Source organism: Danio rerio, chromosome 11 (genome assembly GCF_049306965.1).
Source record: "Danio rerio strain Tuebingen ecotype United States chromosome 11, GRCz12tu, whole genome shotgun sequence".
In the NCBI taxonomy this organism is placed as follows: Eukaryota; Metazoa; Chordata; class Actinopteri; order Cypriniformes; family Danionidae; genus Danio; species Danio rerio.
Genome location: NC_133186.1, coordinates 34,012,501 through 34,027,127, shown reverse-complemented (window position 1 = coordinate 34,027,127; position 14,627 = coordinate 34,012,501). Strand labels below are relative to the sequence as shown.

At 39.0% G+C, this 14,627-nt stretch overlaps 2 protein-coding genes across 2 annotated transcripts in view; both read right to left on the bottom strand.

Moving 5' to 3' along the window:
• Window positions 1–14,627, bottom strand: part of diaph3 (diaphanous-related formin 3) — a 146,485-nt gene that overhangs the window by 56,029 nt on the left and 75,829 nt on the right.
• On the bottom strand, window positions 743–4,353 carry LOC141376632 (uncharacterized). Its single transcript, XM_073916908.1, has 2 exons — window positions 3,409–4,353; window positions 743–3,327 (listed from the first exon to the last, which is right to left on the bottom strand). Exons 1-2 carry the CDS (start codon window positions 3,854–3,856, stop codon window positions 959–961), a joined length of 2,817 nt encoding a protein of 938 aa, XP_073773009.1. The 5' UTR covers window positions 3,857–4,353; the 3' UTR covers window positions 743–958.

Here is a 14,627-nt window from a genome sequence, read left to right as displayed (position 1 = left end):
GAAACAGTCAGATATATAATCTGTACCTTTAAAAACTCAAGTACATGCACAGAACAGCATGAGCAATTATAGCAAATAAACAAATGTAAACATCCCGCTTACTTTATGAGCCTTTTCGAGCAAGTTCTTTCTTACACCTCTATGATTGGTCACACGCTCAACAGAAAGGGCTGCGATTGGCTCTAAAGCTCTGCCGCTGTTCACTGATGAGTGACACTGCGGCGATCACAGCTGATCCATGATAGACATGGGGAAGAAATCTCGTGTTTGGATCCACAAGAATTGCTAGCCGAGAGAAGAGAAAACATCACGCCAGCAGGTCAAAGGGCCACAGTGAGAGAGAAAGAGAAATGGAGTTTACTTAAATTTTCTCAATTGCAGTGAAAAGGGGGCTTCTGCTGTAACTTCAGTGTCAGAAAAAGACTGTACGGCAAACACTCACACAGTAAATTGTGCACAGTTTCTGTGTTTTTAAATAGTTGCAGTGTTTACTTTCGGCCGCCTACCGCAACATAGCGCTCATGAGATGAGTGATGTCAGTACATAATAACCGGTTATGGTCTATTACTGAACCGATACTAAATTGTCTGCGCCTGCATCGCGGTGCACAGAAGAAACATTTCATTTTGACACCCCTAAAAAGAATTTAAAAAAAAAACACACACACACACACACACACATATATATATATATATATATATATATATATATATATATATATATATATATTTACATTTTACATTTACATTTACATTTAGTCATTTAGCAGACGCTTTTATCCAAAGCGACTTACAAATGAGGACAAGGAAGCAATTTACACCACTAAGAGCAACAATGAATAAGTACTAAAGGCAAGTTTCAGGTCTGTAAAGTCTAAGAAGGGAAGTGTTAGTATTTTTTTTTTTTTTTTTTTTTTTTTTTGTACAGTTAGTGTGATATTCAAATAGGCAATTGCAGATTAGGAAGTGAAGTGGAGACTAAATAGTTGAGTTTTTAGTCGTTTCTTGAAAATAGCGAGTGACTCTGCTGTTCTGATGCAGTTAGGGAGTTCATTCCACCAACTGGGCAGATTGAGCGTGAGCGTTCGCGAAAGTGATTTTTTTCCTCTTTGGGATGGAACCACGAGGCGACGTTCATTCACAGAACGCAAGTTTCTGGAGGGCACATAGATCTGCAGAAGTGAGTGCAGATAAGAAGGTGCTAGGCCAGAAGTCACTTTGTAGGCAAACATCAGAGTTTTGAATTTGATGCGAGCAGCAACTGGCAGCCAGTGCAAACGGACTAGCAGCGGAGTGACATGTGCTCGTTTAGGTTCATTGAAGACAACTCGTGCTGCTGCATTCTGGAGCAGTTGAAGAGGCTTGATAGAGTTAGCTGGAAGCCCAGCTAGTAGAGAGTTGCAGTAATCCAGTTTGGAGAGAACAAGAGCTTGAACAAGGAGTTGAGCTGCATGTTCAGATAAGAAGGGTCGGATCTTTCTGATGTTATAGAGTGCAAATCTGCACGATCGAGCAGTTCTAGAAATGTGGTCAGAGAAGTTTAGTTGGTCATCAATCGTTACTCCAAGGCTTTTCACCATTTTGGATGCAGTAATGGTTGCCCCATCCATCTGGATTGAAAAGTTATGGTGTAGAGTCGGGTTGGCAGAAACTACAAGCATTTCCGTTTTTGCGAGGTTCAGCTGAAGATGATGATCTTTCATCCAGTGTGAAATATCCAACAGGCAGGCTGAGATACGAGCTGGAACCGAGGGATCATCAGGATGAAAAGAGAGGTATAGCTGGGTATCATCAGCATAGCAGTGGTAGGAGAATCCATGTCTCTGGATGACTGGTCCTAGAGATGATGTGTAGATGGAGAAGAGAAGTGGCCCAAGAACAGAGCCTTGAGGTACCCCAGTGTTTAGATGCTGTAGGTTGGACACCTCTCCCCTCCAAGACACCCTGAATGACCTGTCAGAGAGGTAAGATCTGAACCATTGTATAACAGTGCCCGCAACGCCCAGTGACTCAAGCGTAGATAGCAGGATCTGGTGGTTGACAGTGTCAAAAGCAGCTGACAAGTCCAGCAAAATGAGGACTGATGATTTAGAGTCTGCTTTAGCCAGTCTGAGATCCTCCACGACCGAGAGCAGGGCAGTCTCAGTTGAGTGGCCTTTCTTAAAGCCGGATTGCTTGTTGTCCATGAGATTGTTTTGAGTAAGAAAGTCCAGGACTTGATTGAACACTACTTTCTCCAGAATCTTGGCCATGAATGGAAGCAGGGATACTGGTCTGTAGTTTTCAAGTAGCGTATGGTCCAGGTTGGGTTTCTTTAGCAGTGGGGTTACCCTAGCCTGCTTAAATGTAGTGGGGAATAAACCAGAGTCAAGAGATGTGTTAATTATGTGAGTCAGTGTTGGTATGACAGCAGGAGAGATGGCTTGCAAGAGATGAGAGGGAATGGGATCGAGTGGACAGGTGGTTGCATGGCTAGATAGCACAAGTTTGGACACCTCAGACTCAGAGAGCTGAGAAAAAGAGGTGAGTGTGTGTGGTGTTGGTGTTGTATCTTGCGTGTTTGTTGTAGGTGCAGCAAATTGAGCACTGATTTTTGCAGTTTTGGTGCAGAAGAATGTAGCAAAGTCATCAGTAGTAAGTGTGGAGGATGCGGGTGGAGGAGGAGGATAGAGGAGGGAGGAAAATGTTTTAAAAAGTAGGCGAGGATTAGTGGCACTGTTGATTTTCAGACGGTAATACGTCTGCTTTGCAGAAGTAACCTCAGCTGAGAAAGAGGACAGAAGAGTTTGGTATGTTAAGAGATGTGCAGGATTTTTAGTTTTCCGCCAAATTCTCTCCGCAGCCCGAAGTTTTGAGCGATGCTCACGGAGAGCATCCGAGAGCCAGGGTGCAGGAGGACTGGCACGGGCTGGCCTGGATGCAAGAGGACATAATCGGTCTAGACATGATGCTAGTGTGGAGCAGAGTGTATTAGTGGCACTGTTCGAATCAAGTGCAGTGAGTTTGCGAGATGGAGGAAGAGAGTCTGAAACAATGGTGGATAGTCTATTGGGTGAGAGAGATCGTAGGTTTCTGCGAAAGGTAACCAGTGTAGGAGTGTGTGGCGGCTCAGGAGTAATGTGGATGTTGAGAGACAGAAGGAAATGATCAGATATTTGTAGTGGAGTTACTATTGTTTGATCAGTGAAGCAGTGTCGTGTGTAAATAAGGTCTAGCTGATTACCTGATTTGTGGGTAGCAGAAGTAGGTGCTCTTTTTAGGTCAAAAGAGGCAAGCAAAGTCTGAAAGTCTGCAGCTTGCGGTTTGTCAACGTAAATGTTGAAGTCACCTAGCACCAATAAGGGAGTGGCAAAATTAGAAAAAGATGAGAGAAGAACATCCAGTTCATCTAGGAAGTGACCTAATTTACCTGGTGGGCGGTAGATGACAACCACATTTATGTAGAAGGGGTGGATAATGGTGACTGCATGGAATTCAAAGGAGCTGATTGTTGACAGGGACGGTATCAGAGTAAATTTCCATTCTTTGGAAATTAGTAGTCCAGTCCCACCCCCTCTCCCTGTCTGACGAGGAGTGTGGGAAAAAGAGAAATTAGCAGAAAGAGTAGCATGTGTAGCAGTGTCCTCCGGCCTCAACCAGGTCTCAGTTAGAGCCATGAGATTATAGTCAGAATATGTAGCTATGGAGGTAATAAAATCAGCCTTGTTAACAGCTGATTGACAATTCCAGAGGCCCACGGAGAGAGAGAGTTGTGAAATAGTAGATACATGTATTGAACGAAGGTTGTGAGGATTACGCCTGCAGCGCACCTCCCGTGTTTTGCGAGTGTTAGTAACAACAGGAATTAGAAAACACATAATAAAAGTGCACTGACAACAAAAAATAAGTGTAAAGTAAAACAATACAGTAAAGTACTCAAGTGCTTTGTCGGTGTCTTTGCTCGGTGGAGTCGCGCAGGTAGAGTCGATGGTCTTTACCCTCGTCGGTCTTCACACGAGGCGGTCTTCACACGAGGCTGCCGCGACCGCTGCCGCGGTGAACTAGTTGTTTATATAACCCCAAAGCACTAGCTGATTGAATTCAGCTGGACACGCCTCGAGAGTCAAAACAAGGGCCGAAACTGAGGCGGACGACGCGAAACCGCGTTTGCGTTCGCTACACAAGCTCTTATAGTAACCAAGGAAACAGTGGCTAAACAACTTCTAGTATTATACACAACTGAAAGCAAGTTTAAATGTCCTACAACTTTACACAAACAGCTGGAAACAAGTCCTCAAACCATACACAACAACTGAAACAAATCTTAAATGTACTTACAGGCTGCTGGTCTAGATGCTGATAAAGTGCTTCTCCTATATATATATATACACACACACAAATATACATATATATATATATATATATATATATATATATATATATATATGTGTGTGTGTGTGTGTATATATATTTGTGTGCGTGTGTGTGCGTGTATATATATATATATATATATATACATATATATATATATATATATATATATATATATATATATATATATATATATATATATATATATATATATATATATATATATATACATACACACACACATACACACACACACATATATATATATATATATATATATATAAAAAATAAACATATATATGTGTGTGTGTGTTTGTGTGTGTGTGTGTGTGTGTGATTAAATTTGGACATCCCTACTCCTCCCACCTATTAATCTCAAGATTTCCATTTCTAAAATGGAATCAGACACCGCTGACCTTCATTTGAACAGACGAAAGAATAAACAAGAACACAGTAGCATCTGTAACACTTAAAAGTCCTTTCTGACGAGACTGCAAGAATAAACAGATCAAACCAACAAAAACAAAATACACAACATGAAATTAAAGAGTCACTTTAACCTCGACCTTTCAAGCTTCAAAAAGAACATTAAATATAATTGTGCATCAGCTCCTTTGACTTAAAAACAATACGCGGCTGTCATCCAGCTGAGGCGACAGACCAAAGGGAGCATGTTTTATTATAAGAAAGAGTCTGAGCCCAGTGGAGACTTCAGTCAAAGTCTGCAATTGCATGGTGCCAAAAACAGAGACATTTTGACAAGACACAGCCCATAAAGCCCATCTCCAATTATGTCCTCGAGCAACTCTATCAAAAGCCAATTTTTCAAAACACAGAGAACTACAGTAGGACACTTCACTTGCCTGGCAATATATCAAACATCCAGACCACACAGATAACTTAATGTGATAGTTCATCCACACAGATTAATGCTCATTTTGTACATTCTGTGTTTATTTAAGAAATAGGCTGGTCAATTTAACCATGCTGTAAGCTACAATAACAAGTCTAATGTAGAAAATGAGTCTGCAGATTCAAGCAAAACGAATTCTAAAGGACTTTGAAGATATTCATCCACAAGATGAGCTTCCTGTGCTCACAGACAGCTGACACAGCATGTGCAATGTCTGGAGAGATGCATGGAGAAGCATGACATGGCCTGGGGTCTGTTGGTGGGTGCAGGGGGGCCCTCTCTCTACAGCCCACACTCAAAGCACGCAATGGGAGAGAAGCTTGCCTCCATCCAAAGTTGGTAAAATAGAGTTAAACACAGTGACAGCAGCAGAAAGCCTGTAATGTGCAAGGTGGAGACTGTGCATCCGTTTGCTGACTGAACGAACGACAAACAGACACACATGCGCACACACACACACACACACACACACACACACACACACACACACGCAGTTTGAGCTTCTGTCGCAGCTCGCCAGTGCCATCTAGAGGTCTAGAGAGGAAAAAGTGAGAAGGGAATGCAGCTGATGACAAGTCCACTGGATGAAAACTGATCTTAAAACTAAAAGGAGATGGTTAACATTGCGGGAAATAAAATATGACTAATCGCACATTCACTTGCTTAAATATGAAATAAAATTTGCATTCATATACCACAAAATGACTTTTTTGGTATTTCTTAAATGCAACATGTCAGAAAATGATCAAGGAAAATGTATTCAGAAATTATGCAGGAAGAGGAACGCTGAAATACAAGCAGGGTTGTCACCGTCAGCTCTCATAGAAATCAATGAGAGACACTTGGCTGATGCAAGAACGTCAAAATCACTGTCATGGAAACAGGATGATAAAATCATCTTATCACAAGGGGGAACCAGTTGCACAAAGTCCATGCTGTCTTCTGCCTAAGTGTCCATTTAGTCTGACTATTATTCAACTCAGAATCTCTTAGTCACTGTTCCTAATTATCCACTCTGACTAAATGTTGAAAAAAATAATAAATAAAAATTCTTAAGGTTCCCATCTAGAGTTTTTCCAAATAAATATATCAGTGAAAAGCGATACTGCCTCTTTGTGGTCATCCAAACAAATCCAAATCAATGAAAAAGCAATGCATTACAAACAACAAACTAACAAGAACAGGAAATAAACAAATAGTAATTAATGCATCTATTCACAAAATAATGTCAATAACTTAATAAAAGGTAAAACATAAAATTCCCATGTATTATCTTTACATGACTTCGATGCCCTTTTTAGGGCCTACTCACTCCATGCTATCCAAACCGTGCCCACTGCCCAGGCCAGTTTCCCGGATCATTTGAGAGGTGTGAGTGCTCCGAATCGGGCTGGGTTCACTTGGGCTTTGGTGCGGTACACTTGTGTGTGAGTGCAAAACACTCCTAAGCCCGAAACTGATAGCGAGACGTGACTTTTAAGGGACCGTTTCATATAGATTAACTAATCATTCTTACAGTTCAGAGAACACAAACTGTCATAGATTATTAAAGACACAAACCTCTCACTGAACGACAGCTGCGCACCTTCAGCAAACATCAATATCTGCAGCAAGAGGACTTTATGATCATTTATGAGCGTCAAAAGTAGCTGATCTGTTCGGTGAAATATTTGACTGTGTTCCACTGCATCCCAAATGACTTTTAAACAATATAACTAAAGAAATCTCCACTGTGCTGAGCGAGAGCGCTTACTGAACAGTGCAGCATCGATGACGTAAGCATGCACAGGCCTGAATGTAATGCGAGTGCGGTCCGTCGGGGGAGACGGGAGTGGGGACGAGCGTGCTTTGGCCTGGTTCAAGTAAATTGTACAAAGTGTGAGTACGCCCTTAAATGTATAAATTTACTCCTCCTGCACTTGTCACAAACCTGTTTCTGCTGTCGAACACAAAAGATATTTAAAAAATGTTGAAAACCTATTACCATTCACTCAGTATATGACTATGGAAGTTAGGGCTGCACGAAATATCGCTTCAGCATCGATATCGCAATGTGCGCTTCTGCAACAGTCACATGGCAAATCTGCAATGTTGAATCAATTTTACATTTAACCAGGAGCCATAGTTGACTGTGTTTAAGGCGTGTGATTGTTTAAGTGTTTAAAGCATTCACAAACAAGAAATTACAATTTTTTACCTTTAAGGAAGATTAATTGTATTTAAGTATATTTTTACACAACACTACACTGTTGTTTTACATTTGATTACTCAATTTGTGTATCTGAATGCTGCTAGACTCCCTGGAGAAAAACAAAAACTAAAAAAATCTGGGGTTTTTTTTTCATTTATATCTTTGCTTTACTGTTTTTATCAGTACTTTTAATTGGTTTATTATATTCAATGCAGATGCAATTCTTTTCAAAATAGAGCTATTCATATCATCTAGTGAAATTATATACAATATTGCAATATGTATCGCATAAAAAAATAATATCGCAATGTCAGTTTTTTCCAAAATCTTGCAGCCCTATTGGAAGTCAATGTTTACAAGTTTCTAACATTTAGCAAAATATCTCCTTTTGTGTTCAACAGAACAAAAACCTCAAAGGAATATAGCGAATACATTTTCATTTTAAGGTTTATCCCTTTAAGTGTACTTTAATACTATATATTACCTTATATGAGTAATGTAGCTGTTTGTGAAAAAGATTTAGTTTAAAAAAAGTTTAAATAAAATAGTCTCCTAAATAGATCAGCAATAACAGTTTTAATTTTAATAACTGATAAACATACATAACACATCTGCAAAATGACAGCCTGTTGACTTCAATGGCAACCTGAAATCAGTTTAGTTGGTTTATAAAAAAGGTGCCCAATCTTTTTCTTATCCGCTTGTTAAGTGTGACGTCACGCGAAGCGGCTTCCGGGTCCAAGCGCTCTATTTAACTGAATGGGGAGACTCATGAAATGGTAATAATAAACGTTTACAAAGCGATTTAAGGCTTTCGAAAATCACAATCGCAGTATATATGTCCATGGCTAATATCCGATGGCCAGAAAGTGATACATTTTTTTATAAGTTGTTACATTTTTGGTATTTGTTATGCAGCAAGTCCAAAGATTGTTGTGTACACTATGATTTTAGATAAAATTAACTTTAATGTGTGATAGGAATAAAACGTGATCATAAACGAATGATTTCTCCACTCAAATGAATGGTGGCTTGGACCCGGAAACAGTATTACATAGGTCACAAACACGTCACCCCTTAACAAGTGGATAAGCGGCCAAAAACCAAACGTTATTGAGGCTAGTGGGCCAAAGGCAAATATAGGTGGGGTAATTTCCTATTTGATCACATAAGGTTTAAAAATAACTATAATATAAAATATTATTTTATATTAACTAATACAGTATTTTGACATTGTACAAAAAACAAAACAATTTAATTTATAACAGAATTACACAGATTTTGTCTTGATTTGCTTGCCGATGTCTTCTACCACTCTATCCAAGTGACAGTATTTACATTTTAAAAATGAAGATTCATATATACAGTATTTAATTGAAACATTTAATTCCAGTTAGCTTTTTTGTAGCTCAGAAATGATGATCTCGGTGTTAAAGGCATTTGCCCCAACCCAATCCATCATACTCACTCTCAAACCAAATCAAAGGTTACAATAGGGTTGTAACAGTATGAATTTTTTACGGTATGATAATCGTAAAAAACAATACCACGGTTTGACGGTTTCGCGGTATACGGTATTAAATAGTAATTCTCATAGCAAAGACCCTGAAAAGAATAAGAACACGTTTTCTGACTGAACAAAGGTTTTTCTATGGGGGAAAAAAATGCATTTATTTACTGACAATGTATCTGCCCAAAAGGTCTGGGAATGAACTAAACAGAAAAAAGTGTTACAAAATAATAGAACAGTGAAGCAAATTTGACTTTTTCCAAATAATATATTTTCAGTTACTATAAACAACACCACTTACAATGAACAAATAAAAAAATAAGAAAATAATAAATAATGTGTCAAAGTCCAAATAAACATGGTGCAAATCCTCAGTAAAAAAATAGATATAAATATTTACTATACTATAAATAGTTACATAATTAAACTAGATTCAATTATGGAACATCTTTAGGTTTTATGTGCCAGCATGGATATGGTTGTCTGTGGATATGGATTTGGATGTCTGCAATGCAGACAAACAGCTGCACCTTCATTTGCGTCTTTTGAAAACAGCAAGAGCAGCAGTTCGTCTTTGCTGTGTCACTGTTTTGTCATGTTTCTGTGCTGCTGTGCATGCAAAAGTACTTAGTATGAGAATTATTTCATGCAAAACTTTTTTTTTTTTGCGTTTTATTTAGCAGCGCATAAATGTATGCCTATCTCTCATTCCGTGTGGTTCAAAAAGCTCATTGTTGGTCCAGAAACAAAAGTGAAACCTATGCTTATTGGTTGTGATATAGCGAGTTTAAACCAATCTGGGCATGGAGGAGGGACAATGCATCAATGTATCATGTCTGGTTTGTCCGGAGACACAGTGACGAGCGTTTCTTTGTCAAATCAGCGTTGTCAAATTTTGATGACGTAACCGCACTGATTCCGGAGCCTCTGAAAGTCCGCGAATGTTATGTGATACAGCACAGGAAAGCTGAGATTCTCTTCTTTATGCCAATCTTTGAATTGTATGAATGGGATCAGCGGATCAAACGTTATTAAACATTTAAGAGCAATACTTATTTTTAGCCGCGGGCGGCTGTCTCGGTCTTTAAGGGTTAAAACCGTTGATATGCAATTGTTCATGGTAAGATAATCGTGCACGTTCAAATCGTGGTAGACCGTCATACCGGTATATTGTTATAACCCTAGGTTACAATGGGCCAATTTTGGCCTGTGTACCCTACTTTGGGTATCTGTTTATACGGTCCACATTAAACATTAATTAAAGAGACCTAACATCATTCATTCTAGACATTTACAAGTTTACAAAAACTCACAATAATCACTGAAGCTAAAAAAAACATTACACTTGACTATTTCTGCACTTTATTATTCAAAAAATGTGGGTTTCCACCGGGTGCTCCGTTTTCCCCCCTTCTTGTCCAAAGACATGTGCTATAGGTGAATTAGATAAGCTAAATTGGCCATAGTAAATGTGTGTGATTGAGCGTGTATGGGTGTTTACCAGAGAAGGGTTGCAGCTGGAAAGGCATCCGCTGCGTAAAACATATGCTGGATAAGTTGGCGGTTCATTCCGCTGTGACAACCCCAGATAAATAAAGGGACTACACAAAAAAGAAAATGAATGAATGAATAAATAATCTATATGAGAACAAGTAGAACATGAACACAAGAGAACACGAGGGCGCCAAGACAAAAAATATAACTCAGCAGGGGGAGTTTTACTGAATTGCCTCAATTCACATTCACTGTTATTCCAAGATAAAGACGGTCCAGTCAACATCTTTTGAATAATCTCTTTGTGTGTTTGAGATACAAATTTAGAATAGCACGAATGTGAACAAACAATAGCAATTCTTTTCCATTTTCAGGGTGTACTACTCCCTTAAACAAAGGTAACTGTTTCACTCCATCTAGTTAGCGACATGCTGCTGAGACCAGCGTGATGTTTACAGCTTTTATTGTAAACAGATAGCACAGTCTACAGTCGAGGGCAATTAGAAGGCGTTTAGCATTCTTTGTTTGCTGTGTACAATCGTTGACGGGCAGGCATTTGTTTTACTCTGCTAATAATCGATCTGTTTAACAATCAATCAATCATTTTAATTGTGGTTTCAGCAGCGCCTGGAACCTGGAAAGCGTTGAGAAGCAGTTAGAAAAAAAGGTTTGATCGATGGAGGGTTTCAGGCATGGCTTTCCACCCCACCACCAAACTGACGACCTGAAAGTGAGGGCGAAAATAGCATGCGCCCATCTCTCTGGAAATACTCACTCCGTTTTAACGCAGGCTGCTAAAAAAAACGGATGCAAATTTGGTCTTATCCAGATGCTGATAATTACCCAGCTCTCAAAAAATGCCGTACATGTGCTCGAATATACCAGACGAATGCAGCACTTTCCAATCTACGCCTACATCCTTCAAAATCCAATTTATAAAGTAAAGCGTAGGAAAGTCAGGCTTGATGCTTCTCAGAGTCCGCAGTACATCCATACCAGGGCATCAAAACTGACAAACAAAAAACACTCCCCCACCCCTCAAAAAAGCCTGACAGTTTGCCAGTACATACACAGATGCACGATTCTCAAAAGCCTGACAGGCTGAGATCTTCTCAGACATGAATACGGAGAGCCCTGGCTCATCTTCCACCACAGTGCTGACAAGAGCCCTCTGCCTCAGTAAATCTGTAGGCCACCTCGCTGAGATCCAGAGAGGAATAGTGTAGGCATTGTATTGTGCCCCAGCGCCAGAACCACATGTACCTCTCATTGCACAATGCCCTACAGCATGGCGTTTTCGACCTATTACCTCTCATTATACTGCACAAGTGGGAGCGCGGAACATCTCTGAAACACAGTGCCGCTCTTTATGCGCACTCTAGAAAGCAGCATGAAGAGGAAACAACCAAACCAGAACGTGATGTCCATGTAAACTATACCAGATCTTTTGTGTATTGTGAGAGACCTATGACGAATTTGAGGTAATAAGCAGTGACATTCTGTACTCTCAAGCTTAGGTTGATCTTCAGACTGAAGGCATAACTGGTTAGTTGGCCTTGGAGAGTCCAAGTGGCCATCTGACCGACAGGTAAAGCAACCAATCACAGATAGTTTTGTTCAGTGTTATTTTTTTGAAGAGTGAAATCAATACATAATTCAACACTGACATAGTCAGATTTCAAGAGCCCACACTGTCGACTTGGAGTCTGTCTATACAAACATGGGTATTTTCAAAACCGCACTTGTTTCTACACGTTTGAAAAATCAGTGTTGCCATGTGCTCGCAGTGGAAAAAAGTTAACTCTAAGTGGTAAAAGTGTGTTACATCAGTCACGTCTGTTTCATTCTCCAATCAAATGAAAGCAGAGGCAGGGTTTTCATTGAGGTGCCTGCAGTGTTTGTGTTGTCAAGACAACAACGAAGACCTTTGAAGATGGAGGAGAGATTTGCAGCTGCTGTTTTGCGTTATCCGGTGCTGTATGACTCACAAATCTTACGAATCACAATATTATTGAATTTTAAAATGATACCAATATCAACAGCAACACTCGCGCACATTACATAGCTGATTCAGTCATTTCCTAGTGACATAAATAGTGCACCGAAGTTCTTTTTTTGCCAACAAAAAAAGACAATGAGGTGTGCCTCATGTTTTTGGACCGTAAAAGCCCATTCGGTGCGATCAGCCCCTAAAACTTTAACTCTTCTCATCTCTGATTGACCAACACAGCTGGCTTTACACCAAACATGGAGGACCTGAATTAGGCAAATTCTGCACATTCATGGCAATTGAATCGTAGATTCTGCATTGTTTAATGGCGGAACGTTAATCTGCCTCTGTCCTCATTTGCATTGACTAGAATGCAATTTGCTTGTGAAATATACTTAATTCCCCGTTTGTTGGGAACTTAGTATAAAAGCATTATTATCGTCATCTGTTAGTTCGGCACGTCCATACCATCCATAAGAATGTAGTCACGTCTCTCAGATATACTGTAGATTTAAACCAATGAAATGACAACTGTTTTATATGACTTTTGCATACGTTCAGTCAATGGTCCACTGGTCTGAGGCAGAGAATAGTTGTGGTAAAACTTGTAAGCTTTAAATATCAGCGCCTCACTATAGATGAAGGAGCTAAAATATATATAATTATGGTAAAAACAAAAAAACTGCATAAATATAAGAAAATGGATAAACTGAAAAATTGAAAACCAGATATTTGGAGGAAACTCAAAACAAAAAAATAACTTTCATTGCATTTCCAAAAGAAATTTGTGTTTCATTAAAAATTTTTGCAAATATTGGTGTTGTCAAAAATCTCAATATTTCGATACTGTAATGTTTAAAACGAAACGCTTTTGCTTGAGGTCAGTATCAAAAACAGCATTGGCAAGCACATGTCTGAGTACATACTTGTAAAATTAAAAAATTATAGAAGTATAGAAAAAGTTCCATGTGGTCAATATATCTCAACTATTGACTGAATTTCCATAAATAGTTCTATATAGTGATATATATCCTTGTCAGTATATGAGATGATTTATATTGTGATATGAAAGTTTTGTTGAAATTACTTCAAAATAAATAACTTTAACCACTTGACTTCAAGTAAATGATTCATTTATTTTCATTTTTGGATGTAAATAAATGTAAATATGGTAGTGTTATTTCAGTGTGGCAAAAGCATCGTAGAATTTATTTAGGAAAACAATAACTCTTATTCAAAATACATGTTTTCATGGTATTTAAAAGAATATTCTAATTGCTGTAGCACACAATAGAAACATGAATAAATATGGTCAGTTTAAAATGGGCCTCACGATTGTGCCTTTAATTGTGTGCGTGCCCCCTCTCTCTTTGACGGCCATACATCCATTGTCATAATCACAGCTCATTGTCATGCATAAGCCTGATTCATTAAAATACACTCCATTACCAAACCTACAGTGTAATTATGAGATAAAGAATTTATCACATGCGCTGAAATGCAAATCAAAAAGGTGTTCTTTCTTTCTCCATTAAAGTAATTGGTTTGCAAACACAGCCTTTCAGCAAATGGCAAAAAACTCGTTTGAGAGTAGATTGAGGAAAGGCTATCATGAAACCTTGGAAGGAATACTGCGCTTTTGGGAGTTACAGTGTCAGGGGATGGAGAGGTAGAAAGTTGACAGATACCATTGCAAATTGAACAAGTAAAAAAAATTGGACAGGCATTCCTCTCTTCCGTTTGAGCAGAAAAGCAACACTGCATTTCTAAAAAGCAAGGGTGAAGTAAAGAGGAAAAAGGGCCTGATTTGGTTTAATATCATGCCTGTCTTATTTCATTGTGCACCTGCAATTTTCAAAAAAGCTTTTGTCGACAATAGAATTCACATTTATCCGGCAATTATCTCCTGAACACCACAGGGGTTACGTCATCACGGTAAAACATCCATTTTTCCATAGAGGAACATTCGAGCTGTTATAATACCTTTCTTTGGAAATCATTCTTCAGAAAGGCAGACAACCACAAGATGCGCAATTAGTCAAAAAGAACGGAAATGATTTTCCAGCAGCATGACGTGGTAAACAGGTGCACTACCAAAAACCGTTTTAGCCATCTTTCAGGACTGAAATAGCTGGAAGTGTTCAAAGGTGAAGCACCATAGCCAGAACCATCACCACAGA